Source organism: Coptis chinensis, chromosome 2 (genome assembly GCF_015680905.1).
Source record: "Coptis chinensis isolate HL-2020 chromosome 2, ASM1568090v1, whole genome shotgun sequence".
NCBI lineage: Eukaryota > Viridiplantae > Streptophyta > Magnoliopsida > Ranunculales > Ranunculaceae > Coptis > Coptis chinensis.
In genome coordinates, this window is record NC_141457.1 from 95,725,034 (window position 1) to 95,752,454 (window position 27,421).

General features: G+C 35.8%; 2 protein-coding genes across 2 annotated transcripts in view; one reads left to right on the forward strand and one right to left on the reverse strand.

Moving 5' to 3' along the window:
* LOC147519278 (uncharacterized) overlaps window positions 1–27,421 on the forward strand; it is a 50,786-nt gene that overhangs the window by 19,937 nt on the left and 3,428 nt on the right. The window contains exons 9-13 of the mRNA XM_086590929.1: window positions 3,798–3,848; window positions 3,943–4,017; window positions 4,142–4,228; window positions 4,578–4,669; window positions 4,759–4,891. Coding sequence (XP_086447055.1) covers window positions 3,798–3,848; window positions 3,943–4,017; window positions 4,142–4,228; window positions 4,578–4,669; window positions 4,759–4,891 — 438 coding nt within the window. The remainder of the gene's footprint in view (window positions 1–3,797; window positions 3,849–3,942; window positions 4,018–4,141; window positions 4,229–4,577; window positions 4,670–4,758; window positions 4,892–27,421) is intronic.
* LOC147519281 (uncharacterized) lies at window positions 23,602–25,923 on the reverse strand. Its single transcript, XM_086595023.1, has one exon. It carries the CDS (start codon window positions 24,985–24,987, stop codon window positions 23,602–23,604), a length of 1,386 nt encoding a protein of 461 aa, XP_086451149.1. The 5' UTR covers window positions 24,988–25,923.

Sequence of the window (27,421 nt, forward strand, 5' to 3'; positions counted from 1 at the left end):
TAATCCATGTAAAGATTTAACAAGCTTGCAAACTTTTCTTTCTTGTCCAGGAGCAATAAACCCTTCGGGTTGTTCCATGTATATTTCTTCATCTAACTCACCATTCAAGAATGCCGTCTTTACATCCATTTGATGTATCTCAAATCCATGTATTGATGCTATTGCTATTAGCATCCTTATGGAAGTTATTCTTGTAACTGGAGAGTAAGTGTCAAAATAATCCAATCCTTCCTTTTGTCTAAAGCCTTTGACCACAAGTCTAGCTTTATACTTGTCGATTGATCCATCAGTCTTAAATTTCTTTGTGAATATCCACTTATATCCCAAAGTCTTGGAACCAGGTGGTAAATCCACCAATTTCCATGTATGATTTTGCATTATGGATTCAATCTCGCTATTTATTGCTTCTTTCCAATAAGTAGCTTCTGGAGATGACATTGCCTCCTTGAACGTTTGAGGATTATTTTCCAACAAGTATGTTAGAAAATTAGGTCCAAAAGACGTTGACGTCCTTGACCTTTTGCTACGTCTAGGTTCCTCCTCAATTTCGCTTTGTGTAGGATGGTTACTAGTTGTAGCATCTAAAGTTCTCTTTGTTGAACTTGACTCTATACACATGTTATACGAAAACGTCTTTTCAAAGAATGAAGCATTCCTTAACTCTATAATTGTATTAACATGTATATCTTGAATCTCTGATTTATGAACCAAAAAACGATATGCACTACTATTGTTTGCATATCCAATGAATACACAATCAATAGTCTTGGGTCCTATCTTCACCTTCTTAGGTTTAGGGACTTCCACTTTAGCAAGACACCCCCACACTTTTAAGAATTAGGGAAGTCCCATGACCTTTCCACAATTAGGTGGTGGTGTTTTAAGCGTCTTCTTGTTAGGAATATAATCTTGTTGAGAATGTAATTGGCAGAAAGCAAAGCTTCCCCCCACAAATTTTGGGGTAAACCAGAACTTTACAACATAGCGTTCATCATCTCTTTTAGAGTTCGGTTTTTGCGTTCCGCAATACCGTTTGATTGAGGTGAATAAGGAGCCATAGTTTGATGAATGATTCCATGTTTAGAAGAGAAACCTTCAAAAGGTGATTCATATTCACCTCCTCTATCACTCCTTATAGCCTTAATCTTTTTGCTTAGTTGATTTTCAACTTCATTTTTATAGTGTTTGGACACTTCAATTGCCTAATCTTTACTTCTCAACAAGTAAACATAACTATATCTAGTGCTATCGTCAATAAAAGTAATGAAATACTTTTTACCACCTCTAGTTTGCACGTACTTAAGATCACATATATCTGTGTGTATTAAGTCTAGAGGTTCAGTACTTCTTTCAATGGAATGAAAGGATGATCTGGTCAACTTGGATTCTACACAAGTTTCACATTTATGGTGTGGGTCTATTTTTTTAATTTTGGTATATAGTCCAAATTAATTAATCTACGAAAGTATCATAATTAACATGTCCTAATCTACCATGCCATACATGTGAAGACTCAATCAAGTAAAATGTAAGATTCAACTTTATTGGCTCTTTGGCCTGAATAGTAAAACAAGACATCCTAAAGATCCCATCCTCAAGATAGCCCTTTTCCCACCGAATACATCATTCTTAGTTAGTACAAATTTATCGAAACAAAGACCAACTTAAAGCCATTCTTGCTTTCGAAATGACCCGAAACCAAGTTCTTGCGAATGTCGGGCACATAGAGCACCTCATTCAGAGTTAGTTCCTTCCCGTCCAACCTCATCACTACCTTTCCTTTGCCTTCAACCTTGGGCGTAGAAGAGTTTCCCATAAAGAGTTGTTCTTCCTTTTCCACAAAGATGATAAGTGGTGAACATCGACTTGTTGGAGCATATGTGGCGAGTAGCACCAGTATCCACCCACCATTCCCTTTCATTTCCAATCATGAGACATTCAGAAACCACAGCAGATAGGTTCATGTCATTAACATTGTCAGAAAGCGTGTCCATTGTCATATTGGCTTTAGTCTTTTGCTTCTTATACTTCTTTGGCTTGCGACATTCATTTGCCTTATGTCCAGCCTTCCCACAATTGTAGCACTTGCCCTTGAACTTAGTAGGTGTACTACTCTCTTCACCTTGAGCTTTGTCTTGGTGCTTCCTCTTTCCCTTAGCATTTGATCCTTCCACAACATTGACCTTTGCCACCATGGGATCCTTGTCCTTCTTCTCAGATAGGCGGTTATCTTCCTTTATCCTTAGACGGACAATTAGTTCTTCAAGATTCATATCTTTGCGTTTATGCTTAAGATAGTTATTAAAATCCTTCCAAGATGGTGGTAATTTCTCAATCATAGAAGCCACTTGGAAAGATTCTCCTAGGGTTATTCCTTCAGCAATGACGTCATGGAGGATTACTTGAAGTTCTTGGACTTGGCTTATGACGGTCTTACTATCCGTCATTTTGAAATCAAGAAATCTGCCAACTATGAATTTCTTCATGCCAGCATCTTCACTCTTGTATTTCTTGTCCAATGAATCCCAAAGTTCCTTAGCAGTCTTGAACACACTATACACATTGTATAATGAGCCAGCTAACCCACTAAGGACATAATTTCTACACAAGAAATCAGTATGAAACCAAGCATCCTTGGCCAAAACCTTCTCTTTGTCGGTTTCATCAGGGCTTACATCAGGAGCCTTATCCTATAGAAACCTTGCCAAGTTCAGGGTAGTCAGATAGAAGAGCATCTTACGTTTGCGGTTTGAAATCGGTTCCATTGAACTTTTCGGGCTTCTCCCATGAGGAACGAGAATGAGAAACAAAGAAGTAGAAATGAATGCCGGGAGTAACTGGTGGTGTTGCCATAATCTGAAATATAACTACACTTTGTTATTTCCTTAAACCAAAAAAGAAAAGAAAACAGAAACAAATTCTGTTTGGTAAAGAAGAAGAAGAAAAGGAAATGCTTAAGTTGTTAGGAATATACAACTTAATTGTACTTACTCTTTTACAATTACCAAACTATACAAACCTTTTGTCTTGTAAGTGTCTTGTACTTCTTAATTAAATCCGAGCCTAGTGTAGATACACTATGTCCTTAAGACAGATTTTCCTCCTCCGGTGCTTGAAGGTTGATGGGAAACTGTCCCCAAGATAGAACGGATTTTCTTCTATAAAAGCTAGCACTTCAATTCTATAGAATCGTGAACACAACATAGTATTTGGCTAAGAAACGTAGGGAGAAGAAAAAAAGATCGAACTCGTGTGATATGGTGTATTTTTCTCTAAATTCATCCACTATTTATAGGTGAGTGGCGCCTCTTGAAACAACACACAAATGACTCTTGGGAAAAAGTAAGCAACTTTTGAAAAGTCACATGTTTCAAAAAGACACACCATTTCGCATAAAGCACTATTTCAACCGGTGCCTATTTCGAAGGTCACACCTTTTCGGCATGATGCATTGTTTGAACCAAAGGCACATTTCGAAAAGGTCGCGACTTTTTTCAAAGATAATGCACTATTTCAACAAAGTGCATCATTTTGAAAAGGTTTTTCTCACATTACGTACTGTTTCAAGAAAAAACCCATTTCATCTCAAGTGGGGTAACTTGGGAGACAAACTACTCATTCATATTTTAATGGATTTGTGCAAATTCATTTTTTTTTTCTAACAATAATTTTGTTCAAGATTGTGACTCTGTTAACTCGAAATTGTTATTGTTGTGAATTGTACAATATTAGTAGTTTGTAATAGGTTTACGAGGAAGAATTTTTTACCCCTTGTGACCTGTGGATATGTTTTTCAGTTTATACTTAGAAGGATGAATGCTTTGCTATCAAATCACTTACCACCAAAGGTATGTGTCTTGCTTTGCTCTTAATTTGATAGTTGAATTGTTGGTTATGAGTTTTAGACGTCATAATATTTTCTTTATGATTGTACCAAATCAGATAGTGGAAGTTGTTTGTTGCAAATTGACTCCTCTCCAGTCAAACTTGTATAACCATTTTATACATTCCAAAAATGTAAGTATTACTTTCTTTCTTTTTTTGATTTGGCTTCACCTTTTGAAATGTCTAACACTGTTCTTCAAACTGAACTTAACAGATATATGGTCAACGTCACTATTTTCTTTTTGCATCATTGTAGGTTAGACGAGTAATTGCTGAAGAGATGAAACAGTCAAAAATTTTGGCTTATATTACATCTCTTAAAAAGCTGTGCAATCATCCAAAGGTATGATGTAGTTGAGGTCGATGTTTTTTCTAGAACCTCTTTGAACTGTTTAACTATTTGCAATAGCAGTTACTTGCTTACTTTGTGGATGTGTGTAATGAGGACCTAAGATGATGTGAAAACTGAGGTTTATAGGAGAGATTCACTAAACATGTACTTGTCCAGTTGTACTGCTGACAGGATAATTTTTGGTTGTGTTTATCATGTTAGAAAACCTCAATGGTAAATCCAAAGTTAATCTGAGAACGTTTTGTAGCTGATCATTTCGTACATAAGCGTAGATTTATTTTACGCTTGCTACTTCTAGAATCTTTTATACATTCACCAGAGGTGGTATTTCTTATTGTAGCTTATATATGATACAATCAAAAGCGGTAGTCCAGGGACGTCACGGTTTGAAGATTGCATACGTTTTTTCCCGCCAGAGATGTTTTCTAGGAGGTTAGTGCGCTAGCGTGTTTATTTTTTTTTTTTTGGTTGTTCTGCTATGTGTTTCAGTTTCCAAAATGTTTCTATTATGTTTTGGTCAGATCTGGATCATGGACCGGTGGTGATGGGTTTTGGGTCGAACTGCCTGGGAAAATGCATGTTTTAGCGCAGTTGCTGGCCCACTTGCGTCGTAAAACTAATGATAGGATTGTTCTTGTGTCAAATTACACTCAGGTATGTTATTCATTTTGTAAAAAAATAATCACTACTCTACAGAATTGGTGAAATTTTTAAAGGAGGCCTTTGTGTCTGCATCTGTGTGTGTGTCAATATGCTGGCAAGATTTTCTCACCACTGATGATGTCGCACATTCTGATGTTACATTTAGGCCTAAAACAATGTTAAGTCATGAGTTATAAATGGACTTGAGCTTTGTTTGGGGACAACTTAGTGTTAACCATACTAAGCTAGCCTTGAGACCAAAATAGATAATTTGTTGAAATGGATACAGATAAGAGTTCGGATACGCTGATGTGAAAATAGTGCATTAACTGTTTCTATGTACTTTTCAAGATGTCGTGTCAGACATAAGCCACATGTATCTGTCAACTTCACTTAGATAATAATAAGTTAATAACTAGATACGTAGAGATTATAGAGGTTTTACGAGCCCATTTTTGCTGCAATTTTGCTATGCCTAGTTTGCTTCTGGCCCTATGAGAAAGCGCCACGTGCCCATAACTAAAACAGACTCCGCCCAGTTTTCCCAAAACAAAAACCCAACCAAATACAATACCAAACTAACCCCCAAAAACCATCTAATTACCAAACATACCACAAAATGATTTTAGATGAACTGTAGCTTTGTCTTCCCAAAAACACTTCCACTCCCACCCCAGTTCATTTCTTTTAGTGATTCTTCATCTTCATCCCCTCAACTTATACAATTGGGTTTTAAGAAATTAAACTTTTTTTTTTTTATCAAATGTTATATTCAACTCAAACTTTTTCGATTAAAATTCTAGAAATTGAAGAGTGGGCTGTTTTTTTTTGCCGGCGAACAAAGCCGACGAAAAAGAAAAAAAAAAAAAAAAAAAAAAAGTGGTGGTGGTGGACTGGTTGGTAGTGGTGGTGGTGGGAGAGGTGGATAATAAGGGCAAAATGGGGAGTTTATTATTACATAACAGTACCAATTTTCTGATTTAATTTTGGGTTGTTGGGCGTACACGTGTTATGTTTTGGTTGGGCTGGAAGCAAACTAAGCATTCCAAACATTGCAGCAAAAATGAATCCGAGGTTTTACATAGAAAAAAGACAAAAAGTTATTTCCAAACTGTGTTGCACCACAGGTACGGCTAAGACATGGCAAGGACACTCCGCATTTTTAGTTAAATAGGGAGTGCCCGACTCCGGTTACACGGGTACGACTTCCATTTTGAAGTACCTGTGCATTCTAGCATCTAACATCTATAGACACCAAATACTATGTTCAAAGTAATAACAAATGAAGCATGCATAGAACAAGAATTAAATGCCCAAAATCAAACTATATAGTGGTCGGTATAGATTATCGAGGATAATATTTCTATCCTCTCTTTTCATCTTTTATCTTCTTTCAAACTATTCATGTTTCTTCTATCTTCTTTCACTAATAACATGCATATATGTTGCACTTAATAAGCTTAATGATGGTTTTGGACAAGATATATATATATATATATATATATATATATATATATATATATATATATATATATATATAGTCCTCCCTCTCTTAAACATAGGTACTTAAGATAATAACTAACGTAGTAAACCTCACAAGATATTCCACGAGATTTAGTCAATCTTAAAACTAAAAAACCCCACTCGTATCTCTCTTTCCCTCCCTATTTTCTCTCTCCCATTTCGTGAATCTCTTTTTCTCTCTTTCCCTCCCTATTTTCTCTTTCCCATTCCGTGAATCTCTTCCCTTCCAACTTTTCTCTCTCACGGTTCTCTCCCTCGTTTCTCTCACGTTCAGGGGCGGACCCAGCATTTTAATTCTTTTCGGGCTAAACAACGATAACCAGTCTTAAACAAAAAAAAAAATAGACACATTCCAAAGAAACAAATGAAACACTAGAATTCATAACTAGCCAAATATATATACTAATTCATCAAAACATCTAATCAAGTTCGACTACAAATCTATTTAAAAAGCAAAACTACTTAAATGGTATTTTGCAAGTCTTGCGGGCGTCAAAATCATCTATTACCAAATCCAGATCAATATCATTAGCAAAATCTCTTTCAATGTAGATGACCATTGAATCTGCTAAAAACTCATCTTCCATCTTGTTTCGAAGCTGTGTTTTGATAAGTTTCATGGCTAAGAACGCCCTTTCTGTAGTTGCTGTAGATATGGGAAGAGTGAGTACAAGACGAACCAATCTATCAATCAAGTGGTAGGACTTCGACTTTCCAGTTTCAACTAATCTTCTACACAGCTCAGACATCGTGGACATATTATGGAAAACCAAATTACGACAAACATCAATCTCATAGTGCTGCAGCTGAGTCCTCAATATAAGTAACTCTTGATCACTGAAATCTCGAAAGTAAAATCTCTCAGCAAGACTGCAAATATCATCAATCTTAAATGATCTGAAAGCATCTTTAGGGGTCAAAGCAAAACTAAGAGTAAAAAGCTCTATTGTTTCCTCGGTGAATCTACTTTTCAACTCCATTAACTGAAAATCTATGGCACTGTTATATATATCAACACGATACCAATGCTCAAACGTTATGCAATCATGTTGCTGACAAGAACGACCCGTGCCCATCGTATAACGTGCATCCATATCAGGCATATCAATGTTATTCTTCTTGCAAAACAAGTCAACTTCACAAAAAAAAGTGCTCCAACCATCGTCTCTCAGTTTTTGAAGGAGTACTTTTGTGGTAGAGACTAAATGCATAGCGTTAATAATGTCTTGAGATTGATCTTGCAGCTTTTGCAAAGTATGTCGATGATTCCCATAGTCTTATGTAGCAAATGTAACATGAAAACAAACTCAAACGATCTAAGTGCAATAAGATTACCCTTAGCTTCCCCCCGGTTAGAATTAGTTGATCCGTTTTTTGTGTTGTTCTCAAGAACACGAGAAAGTGCACTAAATGAAACTATCAAACTCTTTACAGATCGAAAATGGGAGCTCCAACGAGTAGACCCAGCTCTCTGCAATGTCGTAATCTGATTCTCCCCCCTTCCTGTCTCCAGTTCACCATAATCAATCAATTTTTGAATTTCTTCGACTTGAACAACTAGTAACTCAGCTTGGTGAAAAAGTACGCAACACGTAATTATTTGTGTATCGTTGTTTGTGTTACGTATCTTTTGCAAATCTTACTTAGCCTAATATATATTGATTAGTATAGTGGCTAGCAAGGTATCAATCCTACTCTAAATAACTAGTTGATAGTAATAGAAATTCCTAATCTAAATTACTCTAATGGATGCAAGTAAAAGATGTGGCTAAGTAATAAGTAATATATGGTTGATTTGATTTGAGATTTAAACTATGCATAAAATAAACTAAATTAAATATATGAATATGAATCAAGAGAGAGAACATCTTGGGAGAGATGAATCCACCAAAATCATAGAATTAGTCTAATAGATCTACCTATCATGCTTAATATAAATCACCAATAGAAACTCACCATACCTACAAACCTGATGCTCATAACCATGATGATAATATGTGGATTTCAACGTGCTTTCTATCTTTCCATTAAATACTTCTTCAATCTCCAATGATATCTTCTATCTAACCAAATTGTGCTTTAAGTGGCATTCAATATACAACTCTAGGTGCCATGGAAAATCCACATGTGGCATTAACCATACAACTAATTGAGGTGCCATAAAGAATCCAATCATCACACTAGAACACTAAAAACTAGAAGAAAAGAATCTAGGGTTTGTGGTATTTGGCTCTACACAATCTTGGATTACCCTAAGACCTCCTAACCTCCACAGGAGCGTTAGATCAATGGACGAATAAGAAGAAACTCAATGAGGGATTTAAACTAAAACATGATAGAAGAAGAACTAAACTAAAACATACGAAAAAGGCTTCATCTCCCCTCCCAAGAGAAGGGAGATTAGCTCCTCATACTATGCTATTAACACAATATGAAAAGGAATAATCTTTATAACTATTAATGGTGAAAAGGTCTGAACTTTCTCTCTTAATTCTAGATCTAAGATGCAAAACACTAAATTTCCTAGATGATTCTAAACTGAGGTTTTTGTGCCTTATATATTGGCTTACATGCTCGTCTGGATAAATATCCGAATCCCATGTTTATTTGGTGTCAAACTCTCTGTAATCTTTCTAGAAGCAATCCTTATAAAGTTGGATTCGGTTGGGCCAAAGTTGGACGTGGCCCACTTTGTTCTGCAGGCTATTTCGTAAGCTGCAGCTTCTGATAGCTTTCAGTTTCCTAATTCTTGTGAAACTCTGACTTCTTTTCCATGTTAATCTCATCTTCCTATGAAGTCGAAATTAAGGCTTTGAGATCAGATTGAAGACTCTTCTAACTCAATTATTATCCTCTTTTAGAGTCCCATTAGGCTTGGCACTTATGGAGACAAATATGACATTTTTGCCCCTAGGCCTTTTAAAGTGTAATTCCCAAAGACTCCTTTTTGACTTGTTTGACTTCTTTTCCTCCATATTTCACATTTAGGTTCTTTGACCTGCAAAAACTCAAATTGCATCATATTAGAATATTTAAATATAAAATGGAGACTAACATACACATAATTGGGGTTATAAATCATTACTTTTGAGCACTTATCACAACCCCCAACTAGCATTTTGCTAGTCTCTTAGCAAATATATGTTATACTTAGAAGTGTTCAAAGCTAACAATACTAATTAAATAATAAACTAACTCACTTTCGCAGGCATCATCAGTTGCATTTACCATATGCAACAAGGCCTTAAACCTTTAAGTTACCCTTAAAGGACGAGTTATAGCCTCGTGAGGGTTTTCAGTTGATATACCCACAAAATCAATTTTACATATGAACTATGGTGAAATCTAGAGAAAACAACTTTCAGTTAAAATGTCTAAATCAAAAGGTTACTACTTATCACACCCATGATCATAAAACATTAGGTTAAGGTTCTATTCATAAAGATAGAAAAGACCCATTAATCATCCTAACTAGAGCTTATTCATTTTTAACCATTTTGATTTCTTTCTCTTTTCCAAGCAACGAATTTCTACCTTACCTTTGGATTAGTATTTTGACTTCAAATCTCACCATTTCATACACTCACAAGAAAATCTCTCTCAGATAAGTTTTCTATTTTACCTCCATATGTAGGGAAATGAGTAAAAAAAAAAAAAGAACATCCCACACATTTAGTCGAAAAGACGGAAATTTTCAAATATATAAATAAAGTCTCATGGAAAGAATGTCAATCACATTTGAAGTGTCGGTCCTTCACTTTAGCATCCTCTCACCTATTCTACACTTCATATCATACTTTAGTGATAAGTCCGGTATTAAAATGGGGCTTAGGACAAAGTTAACAAGAAAAGGGTAAAAAGGATTCAAAATTTAGAGAATATACTAAAGACTTTTTGCTTTTGACCTTCTTGGAAATTTTCTTCACTTGTAGACTGCAACACTTGACCTCTATCACTACTTTTGCTCAATTATTTATATTTCTTTTCTTTCTTTTTCTTTTTTTTTTTTTTTTTTTTTTTTTTTTTTTTTTTTTTTTTTTTTTTTTTTATTTTTTTATTGAGCAAAAGGAATGATTTTCTTCATTTGACTTTAGTAAAATTTCCTTCAAAAATCTTCTTCATTCTAGCTTTCTCTTTAGTCTTTAGAAATCCTCAGAAATATGGATAAGGCTGATAATATGGGATATACTCCTTATCTGGAGTTGGGTTTAAGATGGTTGGTTTAAGAATAAAAGGTTTAATATATAAGGCTCAAAAAGTGGTTAATATGATAATCCTACTAGGTGGGATAAAGGTTGATTGGGTTACTACTTGACTTATCAGTATGATATTCCGCTTTGAATAGACTACAAGACCTAATGGCTATCTCCCCAGTTGATGCCACCTCGTGATTGACCAAATCAAGAATAAATGAGACTATACAACTAATTTAAGCACTGAAAAATGGTTGAGTCAACTTGGACTCAGATTTACGTAAAGACTCTCCAAGGAATTAAAATTGAAAGGCTCAAGTCTCACAGTCAAGTCTCAGACTAATCATCTAGTTTGGTAGAAGTTTAAGTTGCTCTTTCATTTGAAATTCCTCTAGTGGTGTATTATATGAACTTACTTTAGACTAAGACTTTTATCGATTGAGATCTATTTCTAGTAATAGAAACTTAGTCTAAAAAGTCTTACTAATCCTGGTCATGACTTATAATTTCCTATTTCATTAGCCGGTTTAAAACGATAAAAATATACTTTTCACCTAGAATCACCATAATTCACATATAAACTTCCCAAATATTGTAATTAAAATATTGCAAAATTTTAATTCTCACCCCTAACTAAATTAGGCAATGTCCTCAATGACTAAATAAAATAACTTAAAGCTTACCATAATTGAAATAATTAGAGAAGGAGAGATATTACCTTAAATGCGTGCAAAATTACATCAGCTAAAATCTGTAGAAATTTATATCCTTAACAAAAGAAATAGGAGTAATGATTCGTGAGGATTAAAATTACTACAACGACTAAATATTTGTCATGTGCATGTCCATAGAGTTATCGTCTCTCCAAAAAAATAGATGTAGAATTTAAGAGTCACATGTACAAATGACACGACTGAAAATTTTAAACAATGAATAATAGTAATAATAATAATAATAATAATAATAATAATAACTTAAAATACGGAATACAAGATTTGTCTCTGCCTACAAGGCTACAAATAAGAGTGATAAAACCATAATAGACAATCAAGTACATGAGTGATTATATTAAGAAGTACTGGAATACATAATCTTAGATAAAGGATTCTATTTCGATTTTGGACGACCTCTCTTTTGAACGGATGTTTCAGCTTTGTTATTCTGGAGCGTAAGAATATGTTCCATCAACTCCTTATGTCACTGATACTCATCTCCTCCTTGTTTTTCTGATAATTATACAATTTGTGCATACCCCTAAAACAAGTGTTAAACCCATGTCTCGCATATTCGGATCCATCGAGCATCAAAGACACTAGTGTTTTCAAAATAAGGAGGTGGGGAATCAGGGTCGTGATGAGCTGGTGTCATACCAAAAGCTGGTTCACCCTCGTCTGTCAATAAACTAGGCTCCCAAAATCCAGGTGGCCAGTGTAAAATCTGCCTAGGAATCTGTCCTTCTCTAAGTTCTATTCCTTCCGCCTCAACTATTTCTGCACTAAACAATTCTAACTCGCACAAAAGCCTAGTGATAAAAGCTGGAAGGATGAGATGCCCATGATTTGCATTCTTCCTCTCCATAATATTCTTCATTATAGTCTTTCCCAAACAAATTTTGATATCCCTCTTCATTAGCATAAAAAGGATATGACCACCAGGTTCATAGATCGTAGAAAAATTACTCGACCCAATGACATTATCACAAATCCAACGATATGTCAAAATTTGATTCACCTGAAGGGAGCAAACTCGGACACGATTTGCAGAATCTACTTCTACTCTTTCTCCAAGAACGGCTCTATAATCACATGATTGTTTCGCCTTTGTTTGTGGTCCATAGTGTGCTGAAATTCCCATTTTTTCGACTAGAAAATCAGGAGTGATAATGGTGGGTTCAGAGTCATTATCCCAATACAATGTCATTTTCCCATTCACCTCTTCATAATCAATTCTCAGTCATCATAAAACGTCTAACAATGCCTTCATGATATTTGTCTCCATTAGAATAAAATAGACAAATCCCCAACCCCGAGTTTCACATTCTTCTTTAAAAAATCCGTTCATGGCATTGTTGTCAAACAACTCTCCATAACAGAGTTCGGCGTGAATCTTTCGTTCGGTCGTCATATTCGACTGTTTGCGAACTTATCCTAGAGCTGTCGTAATGGAGATGGCCAAACAGAGGGTAAAATAACACAACAACACTATCGAACACTACGCAAAATGGTTGCTCAAAAACCCAAAAATTCGCCCCGCATAAAAAACTTGTTTCTCTGATTTTTTTTTTTTTTTTTCAAGCCTAACTGCAGACACCCTTCCTTCTTCACAATTCAACACCCATTAATACCTTCACGTTTTTTCCCATTCTCCTCAATCAATAGCCAACAAAAAAAAGAAAACAAACTGAAAAATTAATTCAAATCGCGAATTTCAGCCACCCAGAATCGAAGCTGAGCGGTGATACATTCATCGTGGGGAATCAGGACGTCCCATTATGCTTGACCGGCGGTCGATCTTGCCGGTGAGCAAGTGTTGAACACGACTAGAAGTGCGTCTGATCGGCTGGAAGTTGCGGGTTGTGGTGGGGGCGGCTGGAAGTGTGTCTGGAGGTGTCCAACTTGTGGTGGGGGCGGCTGGAAGTGTGCAATTCGTGGTGGGTGCGGCTGTTTGTGTGTCTGGAAGAAGAAGAAAAAGTAAAAGTGTGGAAGGGTGCGGCTGGAAGAAGATGAAGTCGGTTTTTTTTTTTGGTTGTTGGGCTTTTTTTTTTTTGAGTTTTAAGGCCCAAAATCGATTTTAGAGAGTTTTTCTAGGATTGGGATTTAAAACAAAGTGGGATTCTAACTTACTGGTCAGGAATATAGATCTAGTCCGTAATGGAGAAGAATTCCACCTTACTAAAGCACAACTTAACATATATATATGTGTCGCGCATATACTTCAAAGCTCATATCAATTTCATTCTTATTCATAAAAACTAATCACTCACTCCATAAACTATTGGTATTTTAAGAAATTAAAAAAAAAAAAAAAAAAAAAAAAAACAACTAATCCCATGACAATAGAAAATAAAATTAACTTCTACGTAAATTCTTCCAAATACTATACCCTAACGAGTAAAAAAAAATTAATTATCCGTACTCTCGATACTTCAAGCTCCTTCCCGAACCTTGTCATTGCTATCAATGTGCTCAAAAATTATCTTCCAAACTTCCTTGTCGGTACAATTTTTGTAAATATCTTCATCACTCCAATAACATCTCGACAACAACTCTCTTCCGTATTTGATGTCCAATTTACCCTTATAATCCCAAGTCAAGAGTCTAGAGCGCCTAAGAGTGATGTGTAGTGCATTAACTGTTTGAATTGGGACCCAATCTTTGTAGTGATTCTCTAAGTCTGGACACAAGTAACGTACCATCTTGCAAATAAAAACGGGGAGCACTAGCTTATTGGTGTTCCTAAGAAAGACGTATACGATTTGTGTTAGCATTCTATAGAATACGTTGTAGAATTCACCGTTCTCCAAAGCCTTTAGTAAGTGTAGGCTATATTTATCAGCAGAAAAAATAGATTAGGATCACCAAGATATTGGTAGAGATCCACATCAAAGCTAAGGCACGGTTCGAGCAAAGGTGTTTATAGGGATGCGCTTGCGATCTATTACTTTCAAACCTGGTCCTAGTTGCTTCTCGTAGGTGAGAGCCCCATTCTTTGGTTCTTGGTTTAGAAAGTTTCTATTGACTCCTCGACTCATATCCTCCACCAATCCTGTTAGTTCACGCCTAATCTCTTCATCTTCTACTCCAAACATCCTTGAAATCACTTCGGGGCTTATGCAGAAGTGCATGGTTTTAAGAGATCCTACTAGGTATCCCATAGTACTGAAGGTTTGAAGACAAGAATAGAATTCACAAACCATCTGAGGAGAGTAAGTGTCTTCTGGTGTATAAAACAAACCAGTCCAGTTTCTAACTTCTAGTTTCCGAAGTAATGTCCTAAAGGGTCATTAAACAAATCTTGATAGCACTTTTCTGGTATGATCTTGGCATCTGGAGAGAGATTGATTTGGGTGAATTCAACAGTCTGGAATGTTCCTAAGTTTATGTAATTCATTGTAGCACATGGCCGGTTTATGATTTGAGAGGTATTTGCGGTGAAAGCGGTGAAATATGGAGAGTATGGGTCGATTTCTTCTGACATGTTTTGGCTATGAGATACAGAACGAAAGAGATGTAGAACGTATTGAAATAGTGAACTCAGGAGATGCTACAAAGTATAGCTTTATAGGAGAAGTTTCAGACGTGCTCCACTTCTCTCCTAGTCAGAAACGCAAAGCTACAGCTTCCTGACGCTGGGTAGATTTCTATTCCTTTTTTAACTTGAATTCTACAGACTCCTGACTCTCTCTTCTTTCTTTGCACGAAAATATTTAGTCTTTTGGGTTATGTTGGACTATCCTAAGTCCTCTAATCCTAATTAAAATGGAATTAGTATAAAGCTAACGAGAGTTGAAGTAGAAGTAGGAAAAAATCTTCTCTTATATAGATGAAGCAATGTGAGTTTAGTGAGGATTTTGCTATGAATTTTCAAAGACAAAGCTCGGTTTTTTTTTGCATGCATTTTTTTTTTTTTTTTTTTTTTTTTTTTTTAAATAATTTTTTTTCTATCTATTTAAACTACTTGGGTTGCCTCCCATAAGCTAAGTTTAATGTCGCCAAATGACATAGAGGGGAAACTTAAGTTTACCCCTCTTAACTAAATTAGGCTCATCTTCTAATGTGGTCTGATTTGCTTTCTATCCTTCGTTTTCTAGCGGCAGAAAATAAGAATTGAATGGAGCTTATTGTAACTGGTTCTCGCTAGTACAAGGATATAATCTTGCAACACCGTGGGTAGTTTATCCCATAGATTGTTTTCCTGGATCGTATATGTCTTTGTATATTGGTTATATAAGTAAAGTTTCCTCTATATCTCGTGTAGGTAGCTCTAAAAATGGTTTTAAACGGTGTGCATTTACTTTAAAACTAGTACCTCGTTTTGGATCCTCTAACTCTATTGCACCATGGTGTGTAACGTTTCTTACAAAGTAAGGACTGACCATCTAGACCAAGCATTTTTCCGGAAATAATTCTAATCTAGAGTCATAGAGTAAAACTTTTCCTGACTGAAGTAGAAATCTTTCCTTAAAATTTGTTTATCATGGGCTAGCTTTGTTCTTTTCTTATAGTTCTTTGAACTTTCATAGGCGCCACTCCGTATTTCTTCTAACTTCGTTTAGTTGTAGCTTTCTTTGTTCTCCAAACTTATCTAATTCGAAGTTCATGGCTCTAACAGCCCAATAGGCTCGGTGTTCTAGTTCGACAGGTAGGTGACAAGTCTTGCCATAGACAATACGATAAGGGGACATAGCTATAGGAGTTTTGAACGCAGTACGATAAGCCCATAAGGCATCATTAAGTCTAAAATACCAATCTTTCTTCGAAGGGTTAATTGTTTTCTCTAGAATATTTTTAATCTCCCTATTCGAAACTTCGGCTTGCCCATTTGTTTGTGGATGGTATGGAAGAGCAACTTTATGTGTTATTCCGTACTTGGACATTAGATTTCCAAATACCGATTGCAAAATGCGAGCCATTATCACTAATTATAGCTCTAGGAGTTCCGAACCTAGGTAAAATATACGCTTTAAGAAAATCTACGACCACTTTATGATCAGCGGTCCTTGTTGCTATGGCTTCAACCCATTTGGACACATAATCAACTGCCACTAGGATGTATAGAAAACCATTAGATTGAGGAAAAGGGCCCATGAAGTCTATACCCCATACGTAAAAAATTTCACATATGAGAATGGATTGTTGGGGCCATTCATTTCGTTTGGTTATTTTTCCTAAATGTTGGCATCTAGAACAGGCTTTACAATAGGTTATAGCATCTCTAAACATGGTGGGCCAATAAAATCCACATTGCAAAATCTTAGCAGCGGTTTTTCTTGAACCAAAATGCCCACCACAAGCTTGGTCATGGCAAAAAGATAGAATAGATTGTTGCTCAAATTCCGGGATGCATCTACGGATTATCTGATCTGGGCAATACTTAAATAGGTAAGGGTCATCCCAAAAATAATCTTTTACTTTGACGAAGAAAATATCCTTCTCTGGTTTGGTCCAATGAGATGGGATTTGATTTGTCACTAAATAATTCACGATGTCAGCATACCATGGTACTTGTGAAATATTATAGAGGTGTTCGTCAGGAAAGTTTTCTTGAATAGGTGGGGATTCTACAAGAGACTCACACACTAGCCTAGATAAATGGTCAGCAACTACATTTTCCTTTCCTTGTTTGTCATGGATTTCTAAGTCAAATTCTTGTAAAAGAAGGATCCAACGAATTAAACGCGTGGCTTAGCATCTTGTTTAACTAATAAGTGGTGAAGCGCGCATGATCGATTATAAACTATAACTTTAGATCCAATAAGGTACGAACGAAATTTGTCAAGGGAAAAGACGATAGCTAACAACTCTTTTTCAGTTGTGGAATAGTTTCTTTGAGCATCATTAAGTGTTTTACTTGCGTAGGATATTACATAAGGTACTTTGTCCACTTTTTGGCCTAGAACAGCTCCTACGGCATAATCGGATGCATCGCACATAATTTCAAAAGGTAATCTCCAATCGAGGTTTGATAATTGTGCGGTTGTGAGTGCATGTTTAAGTTGTTCAAATGCGGTAAGGCAATCTTCCCCAAATTCAAAATCATTATCCTTGACTAAGAGATTTGTTAAAGGCCGTGCAATTTTGCTAAAATCCTTAATGAACCTACGGTAGAAACCGGCGTGTCCTAAGAAGGCTCGAATATCTTTTACACATTTTGGGACAGGGAGTTTAGCTATTAACTCAACTTTTGCTTTATCCACTTCAATACCCACATCAGACACGGAATGACCTAAAACAATCCCTTGTTTTACCATAAAATGACATTTCTCCCAGTTAAGTACTAGGTTGGTGTCACGACATCCTTTTAAGACTACAGATAAATGGTGTAGATAATCGTCAAATGTAGATCCAAAAACAGAGAAGTCATCCATAAAGATTTCTATGAATTTTTCTACCATGTCGCTAAAAATACTCATCATACACCGTTGGAAGGTAGCAGGTGCGTTACATAAGCCAAAAGGCATACGCCTATAAGCAAATGTTCCAAAGGGACATGTAAATGTAGTCTTCTCTTGATCGTCAGGATGAATAGGGATTTGGTTATATCCAGAGTATCCATCTAAGAAACAATAAAATGCTTGGTCGGCTAATCTTTCTAGCATTTGGTCTATGAAAGGTAAAGGAAAGTGATCCTTTCTAGTAACACTATTTAGCTTTCTATAGTCAATGCATACTCTCCATCCGGTTTGCACTCTAGTAGGCACTAACTCATTGTGATCGTTGGCTACAACCGTTATACCTGATTTCTTCGGTACTACTTGTACTGGACTAACCCACTTACTATCTGATATTGGGTATATAATATCAGCATCTAGAAGTTTGATTATTTCTGCAAGTACCACTTCTTTCATGTTAGGATTTAGACGTCGTTGTGGTTGGCGAGAAGTTTTGGCATTTTCTTCTAGGTGAATTCTATGTTGGACAACTGAAGGACTTATCCCTTTTATGTCACCTATGGACCATCCTATAGCTTCTTTGTTTTCTCTTAGAGTTTCTAATAGTTTAGTTTCTTGTTTACTAGTTAAGTTTGAAGCTATCACAACGGGTAATTCCTTTGCCTCATCTAGGAACACATATTTTAAGTTTGCAGGTAAAGGTTTTAACTCACGCCTAGGTGGTTCCGTTAATATAGGTGGTTCAATTATATCCTGTGTCTTTTCTTTAAATTTATTAGATGCACCTGGAATGTTCTCATCTAGCAATGCATTAACCCCGACATCTAACACTATCCTTTTCATAATCGGAACTAATTGTGATAGGCACATTAACAATGGATCTTCCGGATAGGTTTGTTCAAATGTTTCGATGCTAATTCCTCAATCATGCACATATCATCTACCCCTTCGGTATCATCGGGGATGTTTCATAAGCTTAAAAACGTTTACTTCCACTTTTAGATTCCCAAATGTTATTGTCATGCTCCCATTCCTACAATTTATTAAAGCTTGGCAGAAGCTAAGAATGGTCTACCCAAGATGATAGGAATTTGGTTTCCATTTGTAGGTAAAGTGTCAAGAACTATAAAATCAACGGGGTAATAAAAATCGAGACCTTGATAATCACATCCTCGATTACCCCTCGTGGAATCTTAACAGATCTATCGCCTAACTTGTAGTCTAACATTTGTTGGTTTCAAGTCTTTTAACCCTAGTCGTTTATAAACTGAGTAAGGTAACAAATTCACACTAGCACCTAAATCCAATAATGCTTGATCAGTGTAGTTCTCTCCTATTCTACACATAACTGTAGGACTTCCGGGGTCCTTATGTTTTACTACAGCTTGGTTCTGTAGAAAGGATGAACAACCTTGTGCAAGGAAAACTTCTTTTGGGATATTTGTTTTCTTTTTTACTAGGTCTTTTATGAATTTGGCATAGGAAGGCATTTGTTTAATTGCGCTTAGAAAAGGAATATTGATATGTAGATTTTTAAAAATATTCATGATCTCATTATATTGTGCTTCCTTTTTGTTATCTTTTAACCTAGAGGGGAATGGTGCGGGTGGAATTTTTTTGGTTACCTGCTCTTTGGTTTTCTCGGTTTCAACCGGTTTTCCTTATCTTTTGTTATAACAACTTCATCGAATCGGGTATGTCAACTTTGTTATCTATTTTCTTTCCGGACCTAAGGGTAGATATCGAAGTTAACTCCCTCGTGGATCTTGGGATGAAGGAGTAGTTTCAACTTGATAAACATTTCTACCTTTTGGATTTTGTTCAGTTGGCTTGGTAAGGTTCCTTTGGGTCCAATGCGCTAGACTAGCTAGTATCCTGGATTGAATTGTTGGCTCATCCGTTGAGTCATAACATCAAATTTTTGGTCAATCCTTTTGAATTCATTCTCGGTCTTGGTAGCTAAAGCTTTCATGGTTTCATCTATGGTATTGGGTTGGGTTTGGTAATTAGCCATAGGATCTATGGCTAATTCTCTATTCATGTTTGTTTGTTGTTGTTGTTGTTGTTGTGGTTGTGGATAATACCGTGGAAACCTCTATTATTCATGTATTGTTGCCTATTGTTCCCTTGATTACCTTGAAAACCATATTGGTTTTGTTGTGGAGGCATATTCTGTCTCCATGAATTGTTTGAGTTATTCCTAAGATCTGGGTTATAGTTGTTGTTGTTGTTAAAATTATTTTGATAACCCTGTCTTTTGAATGTATTAAAAGCACAAACATCATCAGTACCTTGAGCAACAAACATAGAGCAAACTGAAGTGTCATGATCTGTAGTAAGGCAATTTTCACAAAATTGATTGACACTCATTGCTTGTTGAGGTTGATTATTCTTTGAAGGGTTTAAAGTGAATGAATCAAATTTCTTGTTTAAGTTTTCGATTCCTGTGGTTAAACTAGCAATGGCACCTTCAAGTTTCTCATTGAGTTCATTTTTAACCTCATACATACCTGGTTTACTAAAACTTATCCCCCCATCTACCCGTGCCATGTCCTCATGGTCACTACTATTGGCCCAATCCTTAGAACTCTCAGAAAAGTTTTGCAAAAAAGTGTATGCTTCATCAGGAGTAAGACTAGTAAATCTTCCTCCATTCATTGATTCAATTAACTGACGGTTCATAGGTGAAAGACCTTTTATAAAGTAATGTACTATATTAAGTATGTCAAAACCATGATGTGGACAACGGACAAGTAAATCATTAAATCTATCCCATGTTGTATGAAACTCTTCATTAGGTTTTCCTTTGAATGTTGAAATAGCCAATTGCATGGCCTCAGTTTTACGTAAAGGGTAATATTGTTTCATAAACTTTTGTGATAGTTGCTCCCAAGTAGTTATAGAATTAGAGGGTAGGGATCTATACCAACGTAGTGCGACATCCTCAAAAGTTAAGGGGAACAACCTTAATCTAGTTTCTTCAGGGGAAAGATGAGGTGCTTTAAAAGTACTTAATATGCTCAAGAATTTACTCAGATGATTATATGGTTCTTCATTTGTTTTGCCATAATATCTTGGCAACATATTAAGAATGGTGGGTTTAATCTCATAGTTATTGTTATTGTGCAGCATCACTATGCGGTTCGGTGGTTGAACTGCTGCGATAGGTTGAAACAAGGTGCTAAGAGTTCTTTGATCAGCCATGGCGGCTAATGGTACTCTCTCTCGGTGTATCTTCTAAGTTTACTAGTGGTGTGTGTGTATCGAATCGAATCGATCCCGAGTTTGATGGTGTGGTATTCTCCAAAATCAGAATTGGAAGATTGTTGCAAGAATTAGCTCTTCTGATTAAGCGTTTACGAGGTGAATCACGAAACCAAGTTTTCATGCACTAGATAATAAAGCTATGTAAAATAATCTAATATGCACTTAATTAACTAAATTATATTATTAAACTATATGATGCTAACTATTAATGCTAATTATGAAACCGCTAACAGGGGATTCACGGTGGAAGAGAAGCACTTACTGTTACAGCAAGCAAAACAAGTCCAAAAATTTTGAAATTTTTATAGAAGCTACCTGATACGTCCAGAAAGTAGCCTGTAAAATTTCAGAGCAATCGGAGCTTGCTAAGTTCCTCTTCTGTACTATTAAATCCTGCAGAGTCCAGTGAAGAAGTTTTCTGCACACACTGTAAACAATCGATTAAATAAATATGTAAAAGAGCGCTAAAAATCACGAAATTTTTACTGAAGTCTCCTGACGTGTCAGGGATGATCCTGTAAAAAGTTTGGATTATTTAGAATTTTATAGATTGTTCTTCTCGACTGTTCTTCCAGAGACCTTGGTCCTGAAAAGCTGCAGAAACACACTGAAAACAAGCAACTAGTTAAGTGGTCAAAACAGGTCAAAAAGTACTCAAATTTTTTCTGGAAGCTCCTGACGTGTCGAGGTTCCTCCTGTAAAAAATTTAGAATTTTTGATAATGTGTAAATAACTCTGCTCGACTGTTTTTACAGATGCTTGCGTCCTGAAAACTGAAAATGGAGTACTGCAAAGACGATGTTAGTTACTCAGGTAAGACAAGTACTAAAAATTCCATAAAATTTCAATAAATTACCGATACTGTACAGATCAACTCTGTAAAATTTCAGAATTTTTTGAAATTTATAAATATGTTTTCTGTACTATTCTTTTCTGTTAAACAAACACTAAACTTTATGCAAATACTTTCTACTATGCAAATCTAATTGAATTAAACTAAATTAATCTAATTATGCTAAATATACAATTTATACTATATGAATTCCTAAATTAAAGTAATCTAAACTAAATATTCTATCACCTAATTAATTTATCCCCGGCAGCGGCGCCATTGAAAAAGTACGCAACACGTAATTATTTGTGTATCGTTGTTTGTGTTATGTATCTTTTGCAAATCTTACTTAGCCTAATATATATTGATTAGTATAGTGGCTAGCAATGTATCAATCCTACTCTAAATAACTAGTTGATAGTAATAGAAATTCCTAATCTAAATTACTCTAATGGATGCAAGTAAAAGATGTGGCTAAGTAATAAGTAATATATGGTTGATCGATTTGATTTGAGATTTAAACTATGCATAAAATAAACTAAATTAAATATATGAATATGAATCAAGAGAGAGAATATCTTGGGAGAGATGAATCCACCAAAATCATAGAATTAGTCTAATAGATCTACCTATCATGCTTAATATAAATCACCAATAGAAACTCACCATACCTACAAACCTGATGCTCATAACCATGATGATAATATGTGGATTTCAACGTGCTTTCTATCTTTCCATTAAATACTTCTTCAATCTCCAATGATATCTTCTATCTAACCAAATTGTGCTTTAAGTGGCATTCAATATACAACTCTAGGTGCCATGGAAAATCCACATGTGGCATTAACCATACAACTAATTGAGGTGCCATAAAGAATCCAATCATCACACTAGAACACTAAAAACTAGAAGAAAAGAATCTAGGGTTTGTGGTATTTGGCTCTACACAATCTTGGATTACCCTAAGACCTCCTAACCTCCACAGGAGCGTTAGATCAATGGACGAATAAGAAGAAACTCAATGAGGGATTTAAACTAAAACATGATAGAAGAAGAACTAAACTAAAACATATGAAAAAGGCTTCATCTCCCCTCCCAAGAGAAGGGAGATTAGCTCCTCATACTATGCTATTAACACAATATGAAAAGGAATAATCTTTATAACTATTAATGGTGAAAAGGTCTGAACTTTCTCTCTTAATTCTAGATCTAAGATGCAAAACACTAAATTTCCTAGATGATTCTAAACCCAGGTTTTGTGCCTTATATATTGGCTTACATGCTCGTCCGGATAAATATCCTAATCCCATGTTTATTTGGTGTCAAACTCTCTCAGTAATCTTTCTAGAAGCAATCCTTATAAAGTTGGATTCGGTTGGGCCAAAGTTGGACGTGGCCCACTTTGTTCTCGTTGAGGCTATTTAAGTAAGTTGCGAGCCTTCGATAGCTTTCGGTTTCCTAATTCTTGTGAAACTCGACTTCTTTTTCCATGTTAATCTCATCTTCCTATGAAGTCGAAATTAAGGCTTTGAGATCAGATTGAAGACTCTTCTAACTCAATTATTATCCTCTTTTAGAGTCCCATTAGGCTTGGCACTTATGGAGACAAATATGACATTTTTGCCCCAGGCCTTTAGTTTGTAATTCCCGTGACTCCTTTTTGACTTGTTTGACTTCTTTTCCCTCCATATTTCACATTTAGGTTCTTTGACCTGCAAAAACTCAAATTGCATCATATTAGAATATTTAAATATAAAATGGAGACTAACATACACATAATTGGGGTTATAAATCATTACTTTTGAGCACTTATCACTTGGCACTTAGGAGAAGCCTTAAAATAATTGACAATTGTGCCCAACTTCGAAAAAAACAACCAAATATCTGATACATCTTTAGCAGTTGCAACCAATGCTAATTGTAAACGATGAGCGAAACAATGCACGTAATACGCACTAGAGCACTCCCTAAGAAATAAAGCTTGCAATCCATTCCAATCACCCCGCATGTTGCTAGCACCATCATACCCTTGACCCCTCATATCATCAACAAAGAGATTGTTTCGAACAAGAATATCACATATTTCATTCTTGAGGGTTTGTGAACAAGTGTCATCAACACAAACAACATCTAAAAACCGTTCACGTACAAAACCATCATAGTCAACAAATCTTAATACAATAGCCATTTGTTCTCTATTTGAAACATCTTGTGATTCATTAACAAGAATACAAAAGTTAGCATCTCTAACTTCCTCGCGAATCTTACCCCTCACATGATCACTAATAATATTCAAAATCTCTTTTTGAATATTCGGAGAAGTATATGTAGCTTTTTCAGAAGCATTATCTAAAACACGATCAATATCAGGATCCAATTCAGCTAAGAACTTAATAAATTCAAGAAAGTTTCCACGATTACTTGACTTGATTGATTCATCATGTCCTCTAAGTGCACAACCTTGTAATACAAGCCATCGGAGAGTCCGTAAAATAGTTTTCAACATAAACCTATTCTTCACTACCTCCTGTTTGTATTGGGCATTTAAAAGATTACCAATGTGCCGAGATGAATTCATTAGATCCTCACAAGCAGCTACAACAGACATATGAGCGGAACAAGGACCTCCAACATGTTGCAAAAATGCACATTTAACTCCACAATGAACTCTCTTCCAACTTCGAAATCCATTAACAACAAAATTAGAACGTCTAGAACTAAAGACAAAGCAAGGAAAACAAAAAACACTATCTTTTTCTTCAGAATATTCTAGCCAAGGAAAATCGTCAAACCAATGACTATTAAAATACCGGTTTTGTTTTCCATCAATGGTGGGTGGATATTCGTCGAGTCTAGAATGAAGTGGCCCCAATGTGACATAGGCTCGTCTGATCTCGTCACGCTGATTAATAGGATATTCACTTATTTTACGGCGTAACCCTGGGTCACGTACCAAAGAACTAGTAACACCGGTTTGACTAGATTCAATCCCTTGAGAGTTGGGACGAACTTGTTCAATGGGTTCAACTCTTTGGAACTTTGAACGGCCTTGATCATCCTTTTCAATAGTACTAGCAACATTGGATGTGTCGGCCGTTTCTTTTGGTTTAAAAAAAGAATCTATCTTTCGCACTCCCTTCGACATTGAATGTCTAAAAAAAAAAAAAAAAAAATCACACATTTATTTATAACTGTTTGATGAGAAACCTAAATGAGAACTACATGGTTTCAATACATTTGCACAAAAAGATCCTACCCAGTACCCATGGGAGAGGCAGAAATGGTTTTGCAATTTATGAAATATTTTATTCACCCAATTCTAATTCAAACAACCATAACAAGATTATACTATAATCAGACCAACTCATGCAACTGAAATCTATAAAAAACAACAACTAAACCAATGTAACAAATGAACAACAAATCTAATTACCTGCCAATGAGCCAATCTCGACAGTAATATCACCACGAATAGTTCCAGGAGCAGACTCAGAAAGGTTAGTTGCTCGTTGCTCTAATAATCTTTCGACCAGTAAGATAATTAGATAACTGTAAGAGTAACAACAACATTCAAAATTCCAACCATATATATTGTAATAATAATAATAATAATAATAATAATAATAATAATAAGCGGAACATACCTTCGAAGTTTGAACGAGTCAATGTGTAAAAAGCTTGAGGCCTTATAATTAATATCTGGAAATCATATATCTGAATAACATAATAGAATAATCCTCAAGATTCAAGAGACTGAAGAAAGAGAGAGAGCAGGGTTCGTACTTTGTAGTCGACTAGTCGTAGTCTCGTAGAGTCGGTAGAGAGAAATAAGGTAGAGGGAAAGAATGGGGTTCGTCCTTAGAAGAGTCGTAATTCGTAAAGTCGTTCGTAACTTTGGTTTTTTTTTTGTTATGTAGGTTGGCTAATGGGCTTTCAGAGTTTCAGTGATGCCTACTAATTTTTTTTTTAAGGAAACCACCCCGGGCTGAAGCCTGGTGCAGCCCTCTCCTGGGTCCGCCCCTGCTCACATTTCTCTCTCCTCCAACGAAAAAAAAAATTCATTCATATCTATCTCCATTACTTTTTCTAGAAGAAAGTTTTTCTTTACTGTTTAAAGGTATGAGTTACTACTTATGCCTCATTAATTGCATTAAATTGACATTTGTGGTTTAGTTGCTGTTGGTGGTACCATGATTGAATTACATTGAATCCTCAAATCACTTGACCGACAGAAATGTTCTCATTGTGTAGTAACTTTTTTTTTGGATAGTGAAGCATTTGTACTCTAAGGGCACAAGTGCGTAGTAACTAAGTGAATGCCAGGGAGCTCAATTACACTTTTGCGATGGCTATTGTGCGCTTGAACTGCATTGTTATTTTCCTTTACTTTTTCTTCATGCTGATTGCTGTCTCGAGGCAGATTTATTCTGATATGTCCCCGAATTGGACAGTATTATGCTTTGAGCCACTTGAGCTCATAAACTTTTCTATCGAAACCCACCTAAATAATGCATCTAACAGTCTAGTCCTAGAAACTAGAAGCAGACTTGTTAAAGATAAACTAGAAGCAGACTTGTTAAAGATAAACTTTTCTGACATCTATTGGTTAATAAATAAACTTATTAATAAACCCACATGACTTATTAGATAAACTTTAGAGAAAACCTTTATTAAATAAACTTTTCTGATATGATGCTTACTTGCAAAACTAGAAGCAGACTTGTTAAAGATATGTGGAGTACGTGCTGCTGCCATCACATTGTTAGTGAAAATTTGGAAGAATAGGAATAAGATTAACTATGATGGGAGTAAATCCAATTTCGGCTTCATTTGTTTGCAGCTCTTAAGTGCAGTTAAGAGAGCTCATAATAAGCTTTCCAGTGGTTCACGGACAACTCAGTTCAAGACCTTGCTATTCTCAATGCTTTTAGTGTCCAATGCAAACTCGGAAGAGCACCAAAAATACTAGAATGCTACTGGAGCATGCCACCACTAGTAATCACAAAAGCTAATAGGGATGGTTCTTCAAGGGGAAACCTCACACGGTCATTACTTACAAAGGTCCTTATAGCCTTAATCACTGTGCATCTCTGACAAAATTATCACTTAGCAACTGGTTTGTGATGACAATGGGTGGCAATCTCCGAAAAGGAAAAACAACTACAAAGCTAGAAACAGAAGTGATGAGAGTGAAGGGAGGAATGAAGTGATCAGTGATGGCATGTACCCAGGAACAGAAGTATGCAGAGAAATTCTGACAAGGAATACAAAAGGCAGCAGCAACAGTGATGAAGGACCTAAATTTAGGCTATTTATCACTACAACAGAAGGGCTCTTTTGCAGCGCACCCTTTTGCCACGCTAAAAATTTGTTGCTAAAACACATCTATTGCAATGCCAGCTGGCGCTGCTAAATGTCTTCCTGACTTATTTGCATTCACATATTGCAACGCCTAGACCGTGACAAATGCTTGCTTTTATTATTTTTAAGAAACAATAACAAATATTTTTTTTAGAAATTTTAGCATTGGCAACGCAGTTGTCGCTGCGACAATACATGGAATTATTTGCAACGCCGTATTCATTGCTATAATCTTTAGTCGATTTAATATTTAC